We start from the raw sequence: 22,644 nt of genomic DNA, 5'->3' as shown, positions 1-22,644 counted from the left end.
TCATCCGTCTTCGTGATAGATGACTTGATCACTATTTGATAGTGATTGACTTTTTATGAAGAAAGCTGTAATGGTTACCACGAGATAAAATATGATCATATTGGGAGAACAGATATTATCCCAAAGAGATCAATGATATCCTATGAGGGTAACATACTTATGACAAGGTCATTGGATGAGCACTGAGTAATTATTTTCGTAATGGTATGTTGTTGAGGAGAGCTTTGTCACGATACTATAGTGGAATGAATTTGTGATTAAATGAATTTATAATTAATAGGCGAAAAGATAGAACTTAACTATAAATCATTTGAGCCTCAACTACATATGTTCAATCTGTCTCTCCGCTAGCTCATTGAAACCAAAAATAACAAATGAATAGAAAAAAAAAAGAAATTGGAAACATTTAGAAATGATTATGGTTTTCTTTGAAATGGAAAAATTGAATCATTTTGAAATGAATCTAGATTTCCAAAAATGGAAATGAAATTGAAAATGAAAATTTAAAATCCTATATAATATTACTTAACAAAATGAAAATAAACCATTTGGTCATAATAAACATGTTGAGTTGTGACATATTGAACTAATTTTCTCGAAATTTTACCAGGGGTAAAATCGTCAAAATTTTATCGGCGGGTAAAATTGTCAAAATTTTACTAGGGTAAAATTAGGGTTAGAAAATTGTTTAATATGTAGATATTAAAGTTTGTTTTGGGAAATAGAAAAACTGAATCGGGTTGGATCATATTATAAAGTACTGGGTCAAAAAGGCCTAAGAAGTACTCGTAATTTAACTTGATGTGAGAGAGGCCTAAAACACCCGTATAACATGAAAGGGGTGGTAACTCTAGTAGAAATCTAGGGGTGAGTCGTTTACCTCTCTCCTACTCTAGGTAGGATGTTGTTTTTGTATTTAAAATAAACCTCTACAACTCTACAAGGTTTCTACCTTCTCTTCTTATAAATAGATTGGCACTAGTAGAGCTATTTACACAACTTTTGGAAGATTGTTATTCTACCAAAAAATAGAGAGAATTCATTCTCAACTTATAAACATATTTTTCAGAATAAAAATTTTACCGATTTCTATTAAAAAGAGAAAATTTCTGTTTTCACCCGAAAAGGAAAACTTTTTCTAGTTCTATATTTTGATTCAAGTGGTTCGAGCCCACACTTGAAGCAGTTCGTGGTACGAAAATAAAAAAGAAGACCGTTTTGTTGAAAGTTGAAAATATCAATGATATGCTTATCCAAAAACACAGGTACAAATTCGGTTAAGGTTTATCGCTATAAATATCACAAACTAGGCCAGTTTTAAAATTTTTAATTTATCATTGTGCAAGAAAACCGTTTTCAAACCAGGTTTTTTTCCAACAAAAGGTTGTTATCCTAGCTAGAGGTAATGAAACACACCATTTTATTAAATATTCATAACCTCTCTTAGCTCAAAACACCCCCATTTCTTTTTCTCTCACAAAACTCATCGTTTCATTAATCTATGCTCCTAAAAACTTCTTTTTCTTAATGACCACATTACAAAAGGAAATATAACAGAAGTAACAAAAACCAAAACAAAAGAAATAACAGAATCCTTCCGTAACAATACTCCTTCACTGAAGAAGATCCTTGTCCTCAAGGATCAAAGTTTGGGTAGCACTGGTTAAGGCCCTGCAATGGCTCCCAAGTAGCATCCTCAAGTAAAGTATTGGCCTACTCAACAAGTACTTTAGTTATTGGCTAGTTATTCTTCTTGACCATTCTATGATCGAGGATTCGGAGTGGTTCCTTAGGAAGCATACTATCAGTGTCTATCATAAGAAGTGTAGGTTGTGCTTGTTGTGGACCCACATGGCACTTGAGCTGAGAGTCATGAAATGTTAGTTGGATTCTAGTAGATGGCAGTAGCTAGAGTGTGTAAGCCACTATGCCCACCTTAGCCAAAACTTGAAAGGGGCCAAAAAATTTTGGGGAAAGCTTTCGGTTGGTAATCTTTCTTAAGGAATGCTATCAATAGGGTTGTAATTTCAAATAGACCATACCCTAACCGAAAAAGACATATTTTTGCTATGATTTCATTTCCTTTTTTATTATAATTTAATTACTTTTTCTTTCACGTGTTCCGCCAAATATTCAACATATTTCTCATATTATTCAATTGATTAGTAGCTTGAAATCGTTTTTATTTCTATTTCGAATTTGTAAATAAAAAGATTTATGATTATGATATAGGTGGTAATCATAAATGTATTACCAATTGGGTTTTTTCTAAACGGAGCCTGGATGCTTCATTTTTTCGGTCCAACCAAGCCAACCATAAATCAGTCTAATTGAAAATATTAATCTGGATACCCCAAAAAAATGAAATAGATCTCTAATTGCACTTCATTACACTTTGCGCTACAAATTTTTGATAATTCAATCAATCTTTTTGGGGCAAAATAGAGGATATCTCGATTGGGCAAGAGAACGAGGGAATCCCATGTGACGCAATATATTTGACAAGTCGCACTATACGTCAACCCAAACTGAGAGCATTCACTCATCTTCTTTTAACCATAACGCTTCATATGATCTTGTGCTCATTAAAGATGGTATTAGAGAAGGTGTCTGGAAACCTCCCTTTGTTGCCAACTATGGTCAATACAGTCTACTGAATATGAGCCAACCAAATGAGGCATATGATGCGAGGGATCTTGACCATATAGGCTTCATAGGGAGTCATGTGAATAACAGAGTGGTAGGTGGAATTATAGTACCATTCTGCTAAAGATAGCCAACATAACCAATCGTCTGGGCCTTCACCTATCATGCAGTGTAAGTAGCCTTTTAAACATCTATTTAACTTCATTTTGACCATCACTCTCTAGATGGTACACCGTAGACAATCGCAGCTTGGTCCCTAGCTTCTTGAAGTGCTTTTGCCAAAAGGTGCTGACAAAGATCCTATCTCTATCTGAGACAGTCGAGTTTGGAAGACCATGAAGCTTGTATACATTATCTAAAAAAGCATGGGCTACCACAACAGCAGAGAAGGGATGGGAGAGAGCCACAAAATGAGCATATTTTGTAAGCCTATGAACCACAACCAGAATCGTGTCTTTCCCTTTAGAAGTGGGAAGTCCATACTGACTTCAGACCAAGCTCTTGCTTATTTGGTTTGGTTTCTGTTACTTTTGTTATATTTCCTTTTGTAAAGTGTTCATTAAAAAACCACAGCATTTTTTTATCATAAGTTTATAAAATGATGAGTTTTATGAGAGTAAAAGAAATGAAGATGTTTTGAGCTAAGGGAGGTTATGACTGTTTAATGAAATAGTGCGTTTCACTATTTCCAACTGGCATAATGACCTCTAACAAACATTTCCTTACTCTCTCATGTTTATTAACAATGGAGTGGAAAGTGGTTAAAAAAGGCCAAGATGGGCAAACGTATCATATTTGCATTGTTGACAAATTGAGCACTCCCTAACCTATTTTTTAACATCAGTAGACAAGCCTTTCTAGTAGATCATGTTGGCTAATTTATGTCGAGAAGCATGGATTCCTAAATGTCCCCAGTAGCTCCCTCTTGAAAATAGGAAAACAATTCTTTCTTGAGGGTAAGATCTTTTCCTACCACTAGTTTTCCCTTCCTTCTTAGAAAACTGCCATCCCAAGTATATTTAGGGTAGGAAAGGTGGTGTTGAATTTCTGTAAAAAGTTTGTGGAGTTTTGGATCGTGTTGCTAAGATGTTTGAACCCTAGTCAATAAACCAGAGATCATTGGGCTACCTGTCAGTTGCAAATACTCACCTTCTATGGTAGCATGTTGTCTAAACAAGGCATTAGCTACTACATTTGTGCTTTCCTACCTATAGAGTATCTCAAAATCATAGCCAAGCATCTTGGCACCTATTTTATCTAAACAGAGTGATGGCCTATTGGTCAGCAAGGAACCATGGGCTTTGATGATTGGTTCTAATACAAAAACAACGACAAACCAAATAGTGATGCCATTTCTTGATAGCTAAAAGAGAAACCAAAATTTCTTTCTCATAAATGGACAGAGATTGATGTTGGGCCCCGAAGGCATTGCTGAAGAAAGCAATAGGATGTCCTCATTGCTGTCAGACAGCCCCTACTCCTATACTACTAGCATCTGTATCCAAGCAAAAGGTAAGTTGGAAGTCAGGTAGGGCCAACATTGGAGCAGTGCTAAGAGCTTTTTTCAATGCTAAAAAGGCCTTATCAACTTGCTTAGACTAGCTCCACTATCTTTTCTTTAGAAGATCTGTAAAAGGTTTTGCTAGGTTGTCATATCTCTTTATAAATCTCCTGTAATAGCCTAAGAGACCAAGAAACCCTCTAAGATCTTTGATAGATTGATAAGTCATCCAAGCTAGGACATTAGTGACTTTGGAAGGATCCATGGCCAACTTCCCATAGGAGATAATTGACCGCCTATAAACAAGTTATCGTTTATAGAATAAATATAACACCACAAATATAAGAATTGATAACGGCAATGTCTGCAAGTACATGAGTCAAATTGTAATACAGTTGTACAATGAAATACTGGAAGTACTCTGAGGATCGTAGCCAAGGGAGGATGGAACAAATAATGAAAGCATTTTTTACAATACTAAGTCTAAGTAGTAATACTTAATTCCTATATTACGATGGATCATAAAATAAATTAAGAGGATCAAAAATAAATAACTGGTAAAAATAAAGAAAGAAAGAAAGATAAATAGTTAAATTAAACTAATAAACATATTAGGAAGATTAACTCTCTTCAGGGTTTGCAACTAACTTCAGATTGGGGCTCTAGAGTAGATTAATAACCGATCAAGCAATTATTACCTTTCGACTCTAATTAAATTAATTGATTGGTTGATGCTCTCTTATATTCTAACCTCAATTTCTCAACCATGATAAATTACGATTTACTCGGTTCGACATATCTTCCGATTTAGTCTACCCTATGATAACTTTTTAGGGTAGTCAAGCCTAACAGTTTAAGAACATATAATTTATTCCAATTAATCCATCTCAAGAAATCTCAAATCCTCTCTTAGTCACATCCCTATCCACTTGTTAATCACCCCTAAGGGATTTAGTGTAACACCCCTTACCCGAGACCATTGTTGGAGTTGAGCATGGGGCATTACTTGACTTATTAGTTCGGGGCATAAAAATTTGCTTTTAAAATTTATTTCTCTGTTCACCATAATGTTGTGCACCTGCGCAGCAGTCACTAATTTAACTATAAATTGAGTTACGAAACATAAAATTTAGATCTGTAATTTTTTCCTAAAACTAGACTCATATATTATCTTACCATCAAATTTTCAGAATTTTTGGTTTAACCAATTAGTACAGTTTATTCATTAAAGTCTTCCCTGTTTCACTGCCTGACAGTTCTGACCTTTATTCACTAAAAATCAATTTTCTTATCGTATGATTTTCATATGGTGTTCTCACTTGTTTCTACAGAAAATAGACTCACTAAGGAATCTAGACATATAAATTATAACTCATAATTATTTTTTAAAAATTTTTAATGATTTTCTAAAGTCGAATAGGGACTCCAAAACCATTCGCACCTGTCTAACCAAAATTCAAATATCTCAAAATATAAAATTCCTTTACCCACACTGTTATTTTTCTATGAAAATAGACTCGATAATATTTAATTATATATATCATTCACTCTCTAATTAATTTTATACTATCCTTGGTGATTTTTCAAAGTCACATCACTGCTGCTGTCCCAAAACAGTTTCATTGCAAATTTTTAATCTTTCATAATTACTAGGTATAAACTATCACCTAGGCATTCATAATAGCAAATATATTCTTACTTAGCCATTTTAATAGCTAAACATTATCACATATTTACACATCATCCTTTAGCAATATCATAAGGACATACATTGAAAATGACTAAGTCCCTATACATGCCATAGCTCAATCGTTGATCATCATAAAATACCGAGTTGTTGTTATTGATAGTGTGAGTGCTCTCTGACGTCTTTAAGATCCCCAAATTAGCTTTGCAATACTATAAAAGAAGGAAAATAAAAGAAGTAGCATAAAGCTTAGTAAGTTTACAAGCAAATAAATAACAACATTTAACACAAATAATTATACTCAAATGTCATGATCTTTAATTTCCTCTTTACCTACTCTCTTACTCGTTCACTTACTTGTTTACTTAGATAACTCATGATTATAACTTACTCTTCTCTTGTCGAAATGTTGGTTCTCAATTGATAACATAATATGTTCTTAACTCTTATAACTCACCTAAATTTGTTATTTATGCTTTTACCTGAACTTTCATGGAACATAATTTGTTTACTAGCCCGCTGAGCCACATTGGAATAATAAGGATACTCGGGTCTCTTTTCTGATAATAACATGCCAAAGCCATGTCCCAGACATGGTCTTACATGGGATGTTTCTTGTACTACCAATGTCATATCCTAGATATGGTCTTACATGGGAGTTCTCATATCGGTGCCCATGCCATGTCCCAGACATGGTTTTACGGGGGACCTCTCATCTCGGTGCCAACGCCATGTCCCAGACATGGTCTTACATGGGACATCTCATAACCTCAATGATGCCAATGCAATGTCCCAGACATGGTCTTAGATGTGATCTCTTTACCCAAATGTCATGACATTTGTATCCGATACATTCCTTATGTTTCAACGGGACTTTTTAACACTAATTCTCTATCATCTCATACTTGAGTCAACATTATATAATTTCATAAAATAAATACATGATTGCTGAAAAATATCAGCATTAATAATAATTATTGAAATATTGTATTTATTTACCGTAAACTTACCTCGGTACAAAATATGGCCAAATCTATCAACTTAGTCTTCAACATTTTTCTTTCCTCGGTCTAACCCCATATTTCGTTCTTCTTGATCTATAATAGAAAATTTAGTTTATTTAATACTCACATTTATCAAAACAGCCCTCGACTCTAACTTTGGCAAAATTATGATTTTGCCCCTAAACTTTTACATATTTACAATTTTGCCCCGAAGCTCGGAAGTTAAACTTTATCCCATATTCTTATGTTTAATAACATTTTTAGTATTTTTCCCTTCTATGGTAACATCAAATTCACATTCTAACACTTACTTGTGAACATTAGGTATTTTTACCGATTATGTCGTTTTACTCGTTTTCACTTAAAATCGCTTTGCACAAATCGTTTAATATAATTTAAAACTACATTTTCTACCATAAAACATCAAAATAAACACATTTCACCTATGGATATTTTTTTCCAAATATGAGCCCTAGGTTAAATTATTGCTAGAATAAGCTAAATCAAGTTAACGGAGCTTCAAAAACGTAAAGAACATGAAAAACGGGGCTTGGGATCACTTACTATAGAGCTTGGAAGCTTGAAAACCGTAACTATGGCTTCCCCCTTGCTAATTTTGGCCAAATGAAGAAGATGAGCACAATTTGCTATCTTTTTCCCTTTTAATTCATTTTAATTACCAAATTACCAAAATGTCCCTAACTTAAAAATTTCCTATTTCACTTAACTCATGTCCATTTTTGTCCATAACTTAACCAATGGGATAATTACCATATAAAGACCTCCAATTGAAAATTTCATAACAATTGGACACCTCTAACATGTAGAACTCAACTTTTGCACTTTTTACAATTTAGTCCTTTTGACTAAATTGAGTGCCCAAACGTCGAAATTTTTGAACGAAATTTTCATGAAATCATTCCGTGAAATTGTAGGCGATAAAAATATAGTAAAAATAAATTTTTCCTTATCAAATTTGTGGTCCCGAAACCACTATTCCGACTAGGCCCAAAATTGGGATGTTACATTTAGCCATTCATGTTATTCATAATCTCAGCTTCGATTGAATAAACCATGTAAGAAACACAAAAAATTTGGGGAAGAAAAGAGATTTGAATAATTGTGGATTAAGTATCGAATGGGGAATGGACTAACATACCTCTCGATTAGAATAATGAAATAAAACAAATACAATAGAAAATATAAAGTGAATACTTTAATTAAATAAACAAGTCCTTAAATCAAAACTAATTCAAGAAGAAAAACAAGAAAGTATTTAAAAGACAAAAAGAAAAAAAAACTAAAACTAAATCTAAATCTAAACTACGAGGGTTTTTGAAGGTGTCTAGGACGACTTGATTATATTCAACTCCTAATGTCTTATTTATAAAGGTGTTGGCAGCCTAAATTAGGTCTTCAACACGTCTTAGGTCTTCGTATAAGTTTGATTGCATGGGAAAAAAAAACCTGGATTACTTGGGCAGGACACGACACCCTAATTCAACCTCAGTTGATTGTTTGGTGCTTTGATGGCTCGAGAAGCTTGTGCATCACTCGTCCTTTGCTTTCACATCAATTGGGCCTTTATATATTCATGCTACACACTCAATTGAACACATTAGCCCAACCTAAGGCCCATGTTAGCCTATTGGATCACAACACCTACAAAATGTGTTAAAAACACTTCTTTTTATTAACTTTCTATCCTAAGACCTAAATACTGAGAACTTAAATTAAAATCCTAAATAGCTTAGAAAATAACTTTTTAAGTGCGGAATTGACCTAAATCAACTACTGCATTTGATGGTAGGTCAATAATTTGCCACAAATATTCAATTTGAATGTATCCAAATTGGCACTTGCTCTTTTTGGCAAACAATTGTTGGCTTCTCAAAATGTCAAAACCCCTCCTCAAATGCAACAAGTGATTGTACCAAGTTACTAAATACACTAAGATGTCATCGAAGAACACCAAAACAAATTTCTTCAACCAAGGTTTAAAAACTGAATTCATCAAGGATTGAAAACTAGAGGGGGCATTGGTCAAGTCAAAGGGCATGACCAAAAACTCATAGTGCCCTTCATGTGTCTTAAATGCCTTTTTTTAGATTTCAAGCTCCCATTTTTTGATTTGGTGGTAGCCTGATCAGAGGTCCAATTTGGAGAAGAACCTTGTCTGCCCAAGTTCATGTAAGAGTTCCTCAATAATAGGTATAGGAAATTTGTCTTTGACAGTTAATTTATTTAGCTACCTATAGTTTACGCATAACCTCCAACTCCCATATTTTTTTAACCATCACGATGGAGGATGTAAACAAGTTATTATTGTCCCTAATAATCCATGTTTGCAACATTTCATGCACTAGCTTTCTCATTTCTATTTATTGGATTGCAGGATATTTCTATAGTCTTATTTTTACTACAACTTCATCCTTCAAAGGTATTCACTGGTCTAGAAGTCTGGAAGGTGGAAGAGTAGTTGGCTCTCAAAAAACATCTTTATAAACATCTAGTAAGGATTGCAACTCATTGATGATATTAGCATCATTCTTCAATAAAGTAGCCTACACTGATCCTGTCAAAACCATTGCACAAGAGCCCAAACTTTGGCCAACCACAGATAAACACCTGCTTGACTTAGCAGCCTCTATAACTTGAATGTGTATTGGTTGAATCCCCTCCAAAAGATATTGTTGACCCTTGTAAACAAATTAGATAGTGAGAGAGCTAAACTCCTAAGTGATAGGACCTAAGGAAGGTAACCATTGCACCCAACACCAGATCACAGCCTTTAAGGGTAGTACCAAGAAATCAGTCTGATAACTGGTGCTTGGAGTTGTCCAATTTACTTCTCTGCAAATTCCACTAGTAAGAAGGGCACCTTCATCAACTACTGTCACCTTCAACCTGCTCATGGGACTGTCTGGAAAGATAGTTGCATCACTAGATTGGAACTAATAAAGTTGTGAGTGCTGCCTAAGTCAATCAAAGGTATAGCTTTGGTAGTACCAACACAAGCAACCACTCTCATAGTGTTGATTCCTTGAGAGCCCTATATGGCATGGAAAGACAACATCAATTCTAAGACATTTCTTGTAGTAGGTGTTGGCTCTTCTACTTGATTGATATTTTTCAGAAGTTGTGAAAAAGTCGTCATCTTCCTATTATGGTTCAACATCTAAGAGTAAATGATAAATTTGAGATTTGACACATCTATGGCCAATTACATACTTGGCCCTACACCAGAAACAAAGACCTTTTTTCTTTCATCCCTCAATCTCAGTTGAAAATAGTGACCTATTTGGCCCTCTATGTTGACTCCCTAATGCAACAGGACTATTGTAATGATTAGATGAGTGAGCAGACACAAGGGCCTTAATAGTTTTAGATCCTGTAGTAGGTATTGAGAAACATCGAGATAATGAGTTCCACCTTGACAGTAACCCTCTTTTAGCATTACTTTGTAGAATATTTTTGAGTTGCCTGAAAACCAAAAACCCTTCCACCAATCTTTTAGGTTTAAAGAGTTACAAATACTGTTCACAAAGATAAAGTTGGATCAAGATGCTAATAAAGGAATCATGATACTGGTCTACAATCTTAACCTGCCTTAGAGATACTAATTCTACTATTGGGTCTTGGAAGTCACTCGATCCAAATCGTTTCTTTAAACTTTAAGCATAAGAGACTCAGTTTTGAAACCCTCCATGATATTGTGTATGAAAATGATGCCAGTCAAGGGCCTTACCTTCTAAATGAAGCATCACCGTGCGAACCCTTGCATTGGTTGGTACCCCTTCAACCTCTAAGTATTGCTCGAATTTTGCCACCATCCTCGAAAGCCGATGCCATCAAAGCAAGGACACTCTCACTTATGAGATTGTCTCCTAAGTCCATATTTCCTTGGTTCTAAGAGAGAGTCAAACTAGCAATATCCATATGAGGAAATGTTTTTAGTGGCTCCCTTGAAGGAAAACTCGGTGATGGTCCTTCCAATATACCTTTCCTTTTATCTACTAATGAACCAACCCTAGAAGATACAACTAACTTGGCCATATATTTCTTAAACAAGATTTGAATATTAGATTTGGATTCACACTACAAATCTTCTTTCAACCCTTTAAATCGTTCCTCTAATATAGCATCCCACTATGAGACTCTAGTTTGCAACTTGGTCATTTCCTACTAAATATGGGTCACCTCCTTTTGTAGACACGTGGAAATACCGTATCCGATTATGAGGAAAGCCTTGCTCTGATACTTGTGATAGATAATAATTACAGAAATCGAAAAGAATAAGAAGAGATAGAGAACAGAGATATGAGTTGATAGAGATGAAGAAGAAGAAGAAGAAGAAAAAAGAAGATATTTCCTTCAATGACAGTTTTGCATAACCATTTTCCTTCCCACTCTACTGTTGATAAACACAAGAGAGAGAAAAGAAATGCTTGTTAGAGGTCATTATGCCAAGTGAAGATAATGAAACACACCTTTTCATTAAATAGTCATAACCTTCCTTAGCTCAAAATGCCCCTGTTTCTTGTACTCTCATAAAACTCATCATTTCATTAACCTATGCTCCTAAAAGTTTTAATGACCACATTACAAAAGGAAATATAACAGAAGTAATAGAAACCAAAACAAAAGAAATAACATAATCCTTCCATAATAGTCCCATGAATCAAAAACCCAATGGTGTATATGGCTTTATCGATTCCTATTTTTCAGTTTTGTTGTCTTTTTTGGGAAAGTTTTTATTTGTGACTTTGCATTTGTGCTGGGAGTATTTCTAAATTCAGAAATAAACCTGGAAATGGAGAAATGATGCTACAAGTGCAATGTGGGCTTCCCTCAGCTAGCCATCTTTAGGTTTTCTTTTGCTACTGGGTTTGGCTGACTCAGTCTGTTAACTTGAGTTGAGTCTTGAATCTAACCCAATTCTAAAGGATAAATAAATGTATTGATCATCATATTTTATCTTTCATTCAAGTAAATACGCATACTAAATCTTAAGTACAATAAAAATATTTAAAAAAAATGCTTTCATCTATTAAATATATTAATAAAAACAATTATATAGATTGTTATTTTATGCACAAATAATGTGTACTTACAAATTCGGAAGATACAGGTTTACTTGATTGTTATGAATAGAGGTCAACATCCTATCGAATTAAGTGAAAAAAATTTTAGCTAGTCAAGTTGATATGTCCTATTTTATTATTCTAACTTGATTTGAAATATTTTCGATTCAAGTTGAGTGAAATGATATTCGAATTGAGTTGAGTCAAATAAATTTGTTCAATTACATTAGAAAAATAAACCACCACGTTGAAATCTTGTTGAGAATATGATTAAATTCCAAGTTAAAGAACATAAAGACCATGCATATTTGGAAACTCTTTGAAAATAAAATGAGAGAAAAAAAACTAAAACTCTTTGGAAATAAAATGAGAGAAAAAAAAAGATAATTTTATAACAAATTTGATTTGATAATTTACTTGTTTAAGGCTTCAAATTTATCATTTTGAATTTTAAAAGAATATATATATTAGCATTTATATATATTTAAGATTATTCTAGTAATTTTAAATTTTTGAATATTTATTTATAAAATTTTAGAAAAAATATATTTTATAAATATTTTGAATTTTCTTGTAAGTTTTTAGAGGGACCACTTTGTGCATTTACAAAACTATTAGGGACCCAAGTGGTATTTATATCAATTTGTAATTTGAATTATTCAAATTGTAAAATTCAATTTGACTTGAACTCAAAACCTAATTACTTATTCAAATTGATTAAAAAAATTTAAATAACTCAAAATTTGAAAAAAATTCTATTTTTTCTAATAAAAATGAGTTTTATTAACCCTAATTAAAGAGGAGTAGGTTAAGTGAGTGAAGTTATAAAACTCAAAATCTTAGGGCACGTTTGGTTCGCTGTAATGGAATAGAGGCGTAATTGTTTGGTTGAATGTAATGGAACAGAGGCGTAATAGTATTCTTGTGTTTGGTTGAATGGAATGATGTTGTAATAGCATAAGGAAAAAAGCTAAAATGACTAGAATACTCTTAGCAGAATTTTTTTAGGTTGATGATTATTGTTCTTGTTATTAAATTTTAATAAAATTATTAATATAAATAATAAATAATTTAATCATATTTTAACATAATTATTATTAAATATAATTTAATAAAAAATATAATTTAATAAAATTCTTAATATTAAATATTCTTATATGAATTTACTAAAATCATAATATATAATACTATAAAATATCAGCAATCCTCGAGGTAACACTAGTCATGTCCTCTACTATATTGTTTTTAAGTTCAGTAAAGGCTAAAAGCCTAGTGAGTGAGAAACTACCAACTCCTATAAAGTCAGTATTCTAAACCAAACTGTGTTAGTATTACTAATCATGAACAGCAAACAGAACTCCACTAAAAATATAAACAGCTAAATTAAATTAAACAATATTTATATATAACCATCTTTATTTCGATTGGCAATTTAGAACACAGATATCTTATATACCGGAACCGGCTAGCGGTCTACACAAAGGATAGAGATGGTCAGACCAAACAGGGACCCTCTATCACCATGCCTTAGGCCCTAATTCAGTTCTACATAATGCATGTTGCTTCAACATGCAGAATAAACTACAAAGGGTTTTACTAATCGATATTTTAACTCGAAAAACTATCAATACAAAGTTCAATCACAATTAACACACACACACACACACAATATATATATAGATTAAGAATTAACAAAACATAATTTTTAAAGCTGCATCAAGCAAACAAGTTACAAAGCTTAAGAACTAACATAGATAATACAAGTATATATATTTATATGGAATCTAAAAATTTACCTGCAACACCTTGATTATCATAAGTGGCACGATAAATAGTCCCATAGGTGCCATGAGCTATAACATTCCTTAAATCCAACTTAGCCAAATTAATCTCCCATTCCTCAGCTAGCCTTTGTTTCTCAATGTTCCTAGACCAAACTCGGCTCAGGTGCTTCTCCAGCTGCATGTCTAAGCTTTTTAAATCAATTTGATCAGCTCTAAAGATCATGTCTTTGCCACTAATGCTTTCATTGCCCTTCATCTTTGAATTTCCACCTCCTTCTAGTCCATCTTGTTTCTTTGGTGCCTTGATACCATTATCTTCCTCACCAGTTTTCAAATCCATAGTTAAAAGAATATAACAAAATCACCAAATAAAAAAACACAATTAAAGACCCTTAAACTGCAAAACTGATAATAACAATGGAATTTAAACTCAAATTAAAAAATAAGTTGCAAGTTTTTGAAAGAGAAATTCAGGACGAAAAGGTTGACTTAAAATTAAATTCTATAAGGAATAACTTGAAGAAAAAGGGAACAAAAAAAGGGTCGGTGGTGGTGTCGTTAATTGAATTATTTTGATTATCAAAACAACAACAAAAAGGCAAACAGATAAACAGCACCAACAACAATGGCTAAAGCAGCTACAGCTACACCAACAAGAATTTGAATATCCATAGATTGCAAGAATTCCAAATCCATGATCCTGATTCCAACTATACCCCAAGATCTTATATTTCTAAGTTCTAATAAAAAGACCCCCAAATTTCTAATTAATGGATAGGTCAGGGGAGGAAAAATGGGGTATTTATTCCTTGTTTTAACTCATCCAAAATGTGCTTTATTTTGTTTTGGCTCAGCTCCTGGCAGAGAAGAGAAAATGAGTCAAAATTTGTAAACATTTGGTGTAATCGGCAACCCATTTAGCAGAGCAAAAGCAAAACAAAATCAAAATCAAAATCAAAATCGATTTTACAGAAAAGAAAAGAAAAGAAAAACAGGGAAAAAATTTGGAAGAAGAATCAGAAATCTGGAGAAAAGAAAATGGAGAAAAGAAAAGAAATGTGAGAAGAAAATAGGCGTACCGTACCAGAAGAAGAAGTAGAAATCTGGAAGGGAAAAAATTGGAAAACGTCGGTAGAGGATGAGGGCAGAAAACGAAAAATAAAATTAGGAATTGATGGGGAATCCCTATTACCCCGCTTCAAACTCAAAATGGCTATTACGGCCAATATCAGTAATAGACAGGGAAGGGAATAGGGATGTAATACGATTACACCCAACCAAACGTCTGTTTTGTGGTGGGCCCAGGGAATAAGGGGGAATGCATTGCTATTCTCTCCAACCAAACTTGCTCTTAGTAGTTTAGCCTGTCCGACAACTTCAGCTCTGGAAGGGTTGCTGTAGGCCCATTAGTCATGTACCAGGAATCTCTTAAGCTTTTAAATTGCCAATTATCAGGTTCTCAATGATGCCAGATGGGATGCTTAATATCGTGGTCATAAATTAACAACTCTCCAACAACTGAACCACCTTATTATCCACATTGTTTGATGTTCTCTTGTACTTGACTTTGATTAGTTTAAGAAAACACTACTGCAATTTGAAAATTATATAATGAAGTTGTTATAATAACGTAGTTCCTTAAACATGGCCAGCTAATTTGTTTATGTCTCTCTCTTTCCCTCCCTTAAACAAACCCCTTCAACAACTGAATCACTACTTATTTTCCCTGGAAAAACATGAGTGGAAGAATCTTCGTCGTTATATTCTTCTCCTGGACTGCTCTTACAATTATTACCCCTACCCTTGTTCTCTGGTCAGAATCCTCCAAACACAACTTTGAATTCAATCGTAAGTGCTCAAACCTTCTTTCATTTCACTCTGTATTTTATATGTTGAACTTGTTTTTTGTTCTCTATTTTTCAGTTAAGGGAACTGAGGGGATAAAGGGTCATAGGAAAATAATTGGATATGGAGAGAAACAAGTCGGTAATGGAACCATATCTGTGAGTCGATTGGAAGCAGCAACAGAGCAACAGAAGTGGAGCTGCCTCTTGGAATTTGGAGGCTGGGTCATCAAAGTACTTCGAAAAGCAATGGGTTTTTTTATCAGGGTCAGATTAAATCAATGATGAACTATACAAAGGAAGTGTATGTTTTTTTCCAACTTTTACAAGAAAACGTGTAAAAGAAGAGGCAGACTTTCAGATTTCTTACCTTGTACACAGAAACCCACTGCACAAAATTTACATATTTATTTATTTATTTTATGAATGTTTCGTTCTTTTGAAAGTTGATTTCTAGTGGTAGGTAAACAGATAATGAAAATCTTGGTAGAGTAGGTGAAGCTGAATGACTGAAGGATTTTATGTTTGTCGACAAGTTCAGACTTGCCAAGCAGCGACTGGTATATTGAATGCGGGTAAAAGTAAGATAGAGGTATTCAGAGTAAAATTGCTTTTTGCTATCTTTACTCAAAAACACAAAAAAAATAAAATAGTCATTGTAGAATAAGTTGAAGAGCAAATTGGTAGTTGGCATAGGATAGTTCATGCAGACTTATAATATTAATTTTTAATCGTAAAAACTGATGAAATTTTTAGTAGAAAGACTAATTTGCTCTTTAACCTAACGTTGAAAGACTAATTTGACTATTTTTTTAAAAAATGTAATATGACTCTTAGTCAAAACCATCATACTTTTATCATTGAATGTGACCCCTTTCGTTTTTATGGGACTTCAAAATATACTGTGATTAAAAGATAAAGGATGTTTGTCAGCGTTTATTTATAGGAGCTCCCAAGCTGATTTGGCCCTCGTCTGAATTTCCCATTATTAGAGTTGTGTGATCCAAATTCTAAGAGATTGCTTGCAAGTCAAGTTAAACAAAAATATATTTTCTTTCTAGAAGATTTAGTATTTATTAGTATAATATATTTAGCATTTATTAGTATAGTTTATTTGACTTACTAATTTAGCCTATAAATAGGATCATTTACAATCTTAGAAATATATCCATTAGATTAGAACTCATAACACATTCAGAGAATTTTGTGTTTACGTTTTGAGGGTTCTTTATTTTTCGGGTTTTCGGGGTTTAGTTTTTATCTCCATATTTTGTACTCTTCATTCTTTTGCCATTATAGTAAAATTATCTTCTCAATTTCTTCTATTATTTTTACTTGTTCGTTGCTTAACCAGGACGATCCTAACACCCATGTTTGCTAGAACAATTCCAATCAAGTTTTCAAATTCAATGTTAATATGGGAATTATATAAGCAAGTAGGCAAACAGATTCTCTTCATATGTTATATAGTAATTTAGAACAGTAAGGTTCACATTCTGCTGAATGATAACAAGAAACTTACGCATACACGCATATACCAGTCGGTGATAGTTTCTCGATTATTGCTAATATTAGTTTAATAACAAGGAGCATATGATTCATTTTCTTTCTCAAACCAAACGGCTCAGATATTCCTCCACAGTGGTATATTTCACATCAGGGTACAGCTCAGAAGCCTCAACTCCGAATGACGGTTCGATCTCAAAGTTGGTATGATCACCCCTCACAAAGACTGAATGTCTGATTGCCAATCCAACACTGTATGGAAATGTAGCCTCTGCAAGAATTGATGAAAACCAAACAACACCAATTAGCCTTCACATTTTGAAAATGAAATAACAAAGGAGTAAATTGGTTTGAACTGGAAGAATAGCCCGCTGGCAACATCCTCTAATTAGCCATGGTTTTGAATAAGAAAAACGAGCAGGGAATTTCACCAACCTTTGATCTGTTTGAGAAGTTGGTCCTCTGGAACATATGTTTTCTCAAGGGTTTTGCCAATCAATTTCTCCCACAAGGCAACGATCTCATTAAATGAATAGGTGTTTTTAGGAGGCCTAATGTATAGGATCTTATTCAATGTTCTGGGGTCATCAACAGCTTTGATTGTGTATGTTCCAATATCACTTTCATGGTTGAAAACAGCTGCAAACAGAATAGGATGCATCATATCACCTTAATCTATGGATGGTTTAGGGCTTCCCTATGTTAAAATACTTGAAAATGAAAAGATGCTGATATTGATGAGCTGATAAGTACTATTTACCTTTAGGATCTCCATCGCCTGGGATCACCACCTTGTCTCTTGGGGGAATAGTGGCTCCTGGCTGTGACAAATCAGGAAGAAAATAGCCTGCAAAGCAGTTACTGGACACATAGGTGTAGGGGATTCCCTCAGCCTCAATAGCACGCCGGATTTGAGCCTTGGTTGCAAATGCTGTTTTAGCTGGCTCAACAGCATGGACCCGGTCCACATCATTTCCGAATTCCGATGGGAAAAACCTCTGATCAAACAAATTAAACCCTTAGGATGAAGAACTTGAAAGTAAACTGCTCTCTGCTCGTTGCTACATTTTTTGTGTAAATGCCGAATGGTATTCATAAATTAATTAGTGCCTTCTACCTAAACAACAATAATGAGTTAAGTGCCTGCAAATTTCCCAAGTACGTGGTCATCAAATGTGATGATTGCAGAATGGGGATATTACAGCTGTGAAATCTGTGCTATCAAGTTATTCTACATAACCAACAATCTAAGTAAATTAACTGGGAAATACTAACCTTCACATTCCCAGCTTCTTTAATGGCAGCAATGATCTTAACTTGATCTGCTAACTGCATCGAACCTACCGCGGATATCACCACATCAGCTTGCTTTATTGCCTTAACCAGACTCTCATGATCGTAAAGATCCCCCTGCATGCCCACACAAAACATCAAACTAACAAAAATAAGATTACAACCAGAAAGCTTCGCAGCCACGAATGAAGTGAAATTATACTTACATACAACAGATGAACCCCTAAGTTCTTGAAATTGTTAATAACCTTTCCCTTAACTGGGTCTGAAACTGAACCCTCTCTTACTAAAGCAAAAGTGGGATGACCCTCTTTCACACTGGCTTCAACAATGAACTTTCCGATGTACCCAGTGCCTCCAATGACTAAAACCTTGCTCTTTCCAGCCATTGAAGAATGCTTCTGCTATAGAAAGGACAGGCAGTGAGAAGTGGTAGTTGGCAAAGAGAGGTCCCGGATGAAGTTGTTGAAATGGGAGTTTTACAGCCAAATGGGGCAGTATCTATGGATGAAAATGAGGTCTGGGAAGTGACAAGTGGTAAGAACCAAATTGTGGGGTTGGTTCGATGATTTTGGGTATTTTGGATTCATTAACGGTAGAAATCGATTATCTGAGTAATTAAGCAGTCTTTGTTAACAAGACAAATAGAAATTTTGTTTAAGGTGCCATTATAATTTAAATATTAAAAATACTTATATTAAATTATAATTTTTAAAAGACTAAAATTATAATTTTTTATTTAATAAAATATTAAAAGATTAAATTGAATAGTTTAATTTGAAAAGGGCTATAAAACAATTTTTCAATTGAGCCGAGGGTATATACTTATCTTCGTAAAAATAATGAAAAAATTGTACTTTTGTAAAGAATCGTAATTATATATATTTTATTTTAATTTCGCTTAAAGAGATGATTTTTTATATTCTTATTTTATTTAAGAGAAATTATTTAATATATTGTCAACAATACTCTAAAATTAAAGGATAATTGCTTGTTTCAAATTTATTTGGACATCTCATTTTAAAATTTGGAACTATAAAACTCAAATTAAATTATAATTTGAAAATATTCCATTAAAATTTAATTAGATTAATAGTTTTTAAAGACATATCAATTTTTAGACTTTCATTTTAATTTTAAAATTTTGAGTTAATTTATTAAATCACCTTAAAATGGATGAAAAGTAAACATTTACTAATTTTGCCATGTAGATGACACCTCAAGAATTAATTACTTTTAAAATTAAAAAATATATTAAAAATTATAAAATATAAAATATTTTTAAATTTTAAAATTAATTAATTGCCAACATGACATATAAAAATATTAAAAAATCCACGTGTATGTATTAAACACTAATTTTTCTATCTATTTTGAAATGATTTGATAAATAATACATATTTAAAAATTAAAGAAAATAAAGGTTTGATAAAATTTGAGAGCAAATAAATTATTATCATAATTTTTAATAAAAAGAAGATAGGGTTGCGGGTTATGTATGTTTAGAGCTACAAATTTATTTCATTAAAGACTCTTGGTTAGTTATATATATTAGCGAAAAGAACTTGATTCTAAGATTCTAGAAATGAGCACTCTAAAGATGTAATGTATTTTGATTTGAAAGCAAGACAATTTTATTTCATTAATGACTCATCATTGCTCTATCATCTTTCATAACTCTCATTCACCATAATCTTTATTTATTTAAGTTTATCTTTAAATTATATCACCACTTAATTTACTAAAATAAATTTTTATATTTTAAATAGGTTGTGTTACTTGGTGAATATAATTATTTAAAAATCAATAAATTATTGTAAATATTAAAATTTGAACAACCCGCTAACAATTATAAAAAAATCATCACTTTATTCAAAATTTTATTTTAATATCTTTACACATTTATATTAATTCAACGGGAGGAATTACTTAGTTTTTTAGTTAAGAATTTAATATTAATATGATGTTGTTTTTATGTTTATATTAAATGTTTAAATAAAATAATTAAAATGAAATTGAATTCTACTTAATTATTAGGTTTTTTTCATAAATATATTAATCCTCTCAAATTCAGTTTTTATTTAATCGGCTTTAATGGAAAAAACAAGTTAACCAACTTCACCTGGCGCAGCTCCTTTGCATCATCGAAAAACCCCAGATGAACGCCGGGATTTCTTCCCTCCAGACGACTTTCCAACATAATTGAATTATTGATGCTTTGTGTGTTACTATTCACATATGCTTTTTGTGCCACATCATCTTTGATCACTGAACCCACAGGCTTTCTTCCCTTAGACCTTCCTTCCCCATCCTTTGTGGTAGATTCTGAGATGCAGCGAAAAGATGCTCCACTATTTTCTCCAGCTAGCATTACAACATTCACCGATTTTTCATCTGTATGCAGCTTTGGTTTCCCAGTGACAAGTGCATGAACAAACTTGGAGATATCTTCCCTTATCTCTTTGTGGAGGGGAACTTGCTCCGATTTAGAATCAACATTCGTTTCATGAGAATTACTGGGCCTGCTACCACCTTTTGGATACGTTGAACTCACTGTTTTGATTTGCCTTTCATCACTGCTTGAGCTTGTTAATGTATTCTTTCTTTCAGTATCTTCTTGCTTTTCCAGGTGTCCTTTTCCTTTTTCCAGTACAGCCCCCAGTAGCTCTCTGGTTTTCGTCCCAGCTTCGCTTGCTGCCGCAACAAGTTTAGTAGTGACTGTTGTTGGCTCTTCATGTGTTGAACCCTTTTTTGTACCTTTCCTGCGTTCTTCACCTACCTTCTTTCTTATTTCCATTTCCTTAGGCTTTTCTTTAGCCGCAGCAGTTATTGGTGCAGCATCTTTTAGTTGGTTTGATTCCTCTGAAGGCTTTACAGCAACACCAAATGGTTTAAAAGTGGGTTGAGTAGAACTTGGTGGCTGAGACGCTACTTGTGTAGCCATTGTTGATCTTCTCGGTGGAGACAAGGTTTGCACTTGGGTGGCTCTACGTGATGGAGAAGGGGGCTGTGAAGATGTTTGGCCTGTTGGCTGAGAGGCCAAACGGGGTGGAGATTGTTGCTTCGGAACTGCGGGCTGCGGAGCAATGCGAGCTGAAGCCATAGCTGCAGCCCTTGCTGGTGTGGGAGTATGGGATTGCGGTCGAGTTTGAACTTTTTCACGAGAAGGTACTGGCTGAGGTTCAGTTTTTGGTGGTGGTGGTGGTGGTGGTTGAACCTGGATGGGAGGGGTCCGCACGGGGGTGATCCCTGCAGGCCGAAAGGGTGGTCGTTGGATTGGGATGGAAACGGTGGGCTGGGAAGGAGCTTGTGATTGAGGCTGCGGTTCAGCAGCGGGACGAGGAGTAGCAACAGGACGGGGAGCAGCAGCTGCCGAGAGCCAAGGCAATCGAAAACGAAAAAATTGCCTCTGTTCTCCCATATTTGATACCAAAAGGATGAAAATAACAATGAAAAAATGATAGATAATGAAAGATGTTGAGGGTTTTTGCTGATGATTAGATGTGAGGACGACATATATAGGTTGGAGTTGATGCCTTGAAAAGTATACGAGACATTAGGACAAATTACTTTCTTCTAATTTACATTCTCAACAATCTTGTTTCTTTTGTGAAGGGGACAAATTATTTTATGAAATATTCAGCAATCTTTACGAAGATTTGTCTTGTCTACTAGGGATGGCATCTAGTTTATGTGCCTTGATACGTTGCATTTCTCTATTATTGAACACCAGGAATTATGTTATTCTTTTCTTAAAGGCTTCCCGAGTTTATACTTGCCTCAATGTCAGCTTAAAGAGCATACTCTTACTTTCTCGTAATTCACAAGCTTTAACTTCCCAGGAACCAAACTAATTTCTCTTTCAGTGCCAACTAAGGTTGAATTAGCAGATGACAGAATCTCTTAAACCACCCAAGGAATGCTCTCCGCTTGCTTTAATCCTTTTTTATTTTTTCTTTCATGTATGGTAAAAATCTTTAAAACCATGTTGAAAAATGGTAAAATTATTTAGGCATTTTCTTGGTAAGAGTGTAACTTCAAAATCCCATGTTTAATAGTGAACTGTCTTTTCACTTTGTTAACGAGTTCTAATACTTGATTAGAACCATGGATTATAATTGTAGTTATTGGAATATATTAATTGTTAAGGTTTTTTATATTACAAACAAAACAATGGCCGAATTATGAAAAAAAACCTCTTATTTAAAAAAATTATGGATATAGATCGAATTTTAAAATTTACAAAATTGATCGATTTTGGTAAAATGTTTCTAGTTGGAAACACCCTTAGCCAC

At 33.6% G+C, this 22,644-nt stretch overlaps 1 protein-coding gene and 1 long non-coding RNA gene across 2 annotated transcripts; one reads left to right on the top strand and one right to left on the bottom strand.

Annotated features, from left to right (window-relative positions):
* The first annotated feature begins 15,264 nt into the window (after positions 1 to 15,264).
* On the top strand, positions 15,265 to 18,037 carry LOC105796144 (uncharacterized). The gene is made up of 2 exons (XR_008194326.1): positions 15,265 to 15,554; positions 15,630 to 18,037. It is a non-coding gene; the product is annotated as an uncharacterized LOC105796144 (long non-coding RNA).
* Positions 16,988 to 21,522, bottom strand: LOC105793795 (uncharacterized). Its single transcript, XM_012622642.2, has 6 exons — positions 20,472 to 21,522; positions 18,556 to 18,750; positions 18,332 to 18,466; positions 17,817 to 18,054; positions 17,492 to 17,695; positions 16,988 to 17,327 (listed from the first exon to the last, which is right to left on the bottom strand). Exons 1-6 carry the CDS (start codon positions 21,450 to 21,452, stop codon positions 17,161 to 17,163), a joined length of 1,920 nt encoding a protein of 639 aa, XP_012478096.2. The 5' UTR covers positions 21,453 to 21,522; the 3' UTR covers positions 16,988 to 17,160.
* Between the last annotated feature and the right edge of the window lie 1,122 nt (positions 21,523 to 22,644).

This window comes from Gossypium raimondii, chromosome 3 (genome assembly GCF_025698545.1).
Source record: "Gossypium raimondii isolate GPD5lz chromosome 3, ASM2569854v1, whole genome shotgun sequence".
In the NCBI taxonomy this organism is placed as follows: domain Eukaryota; kingdom Viridiplantae; phylum Streptophyta; class Magnoliopsida; order Malvales; family Malvaceae; genus Gossypium; species Gossypium raimondii.
This window is presented reverse-complemented; position numbering and strand designations above follow the sequence as displayed.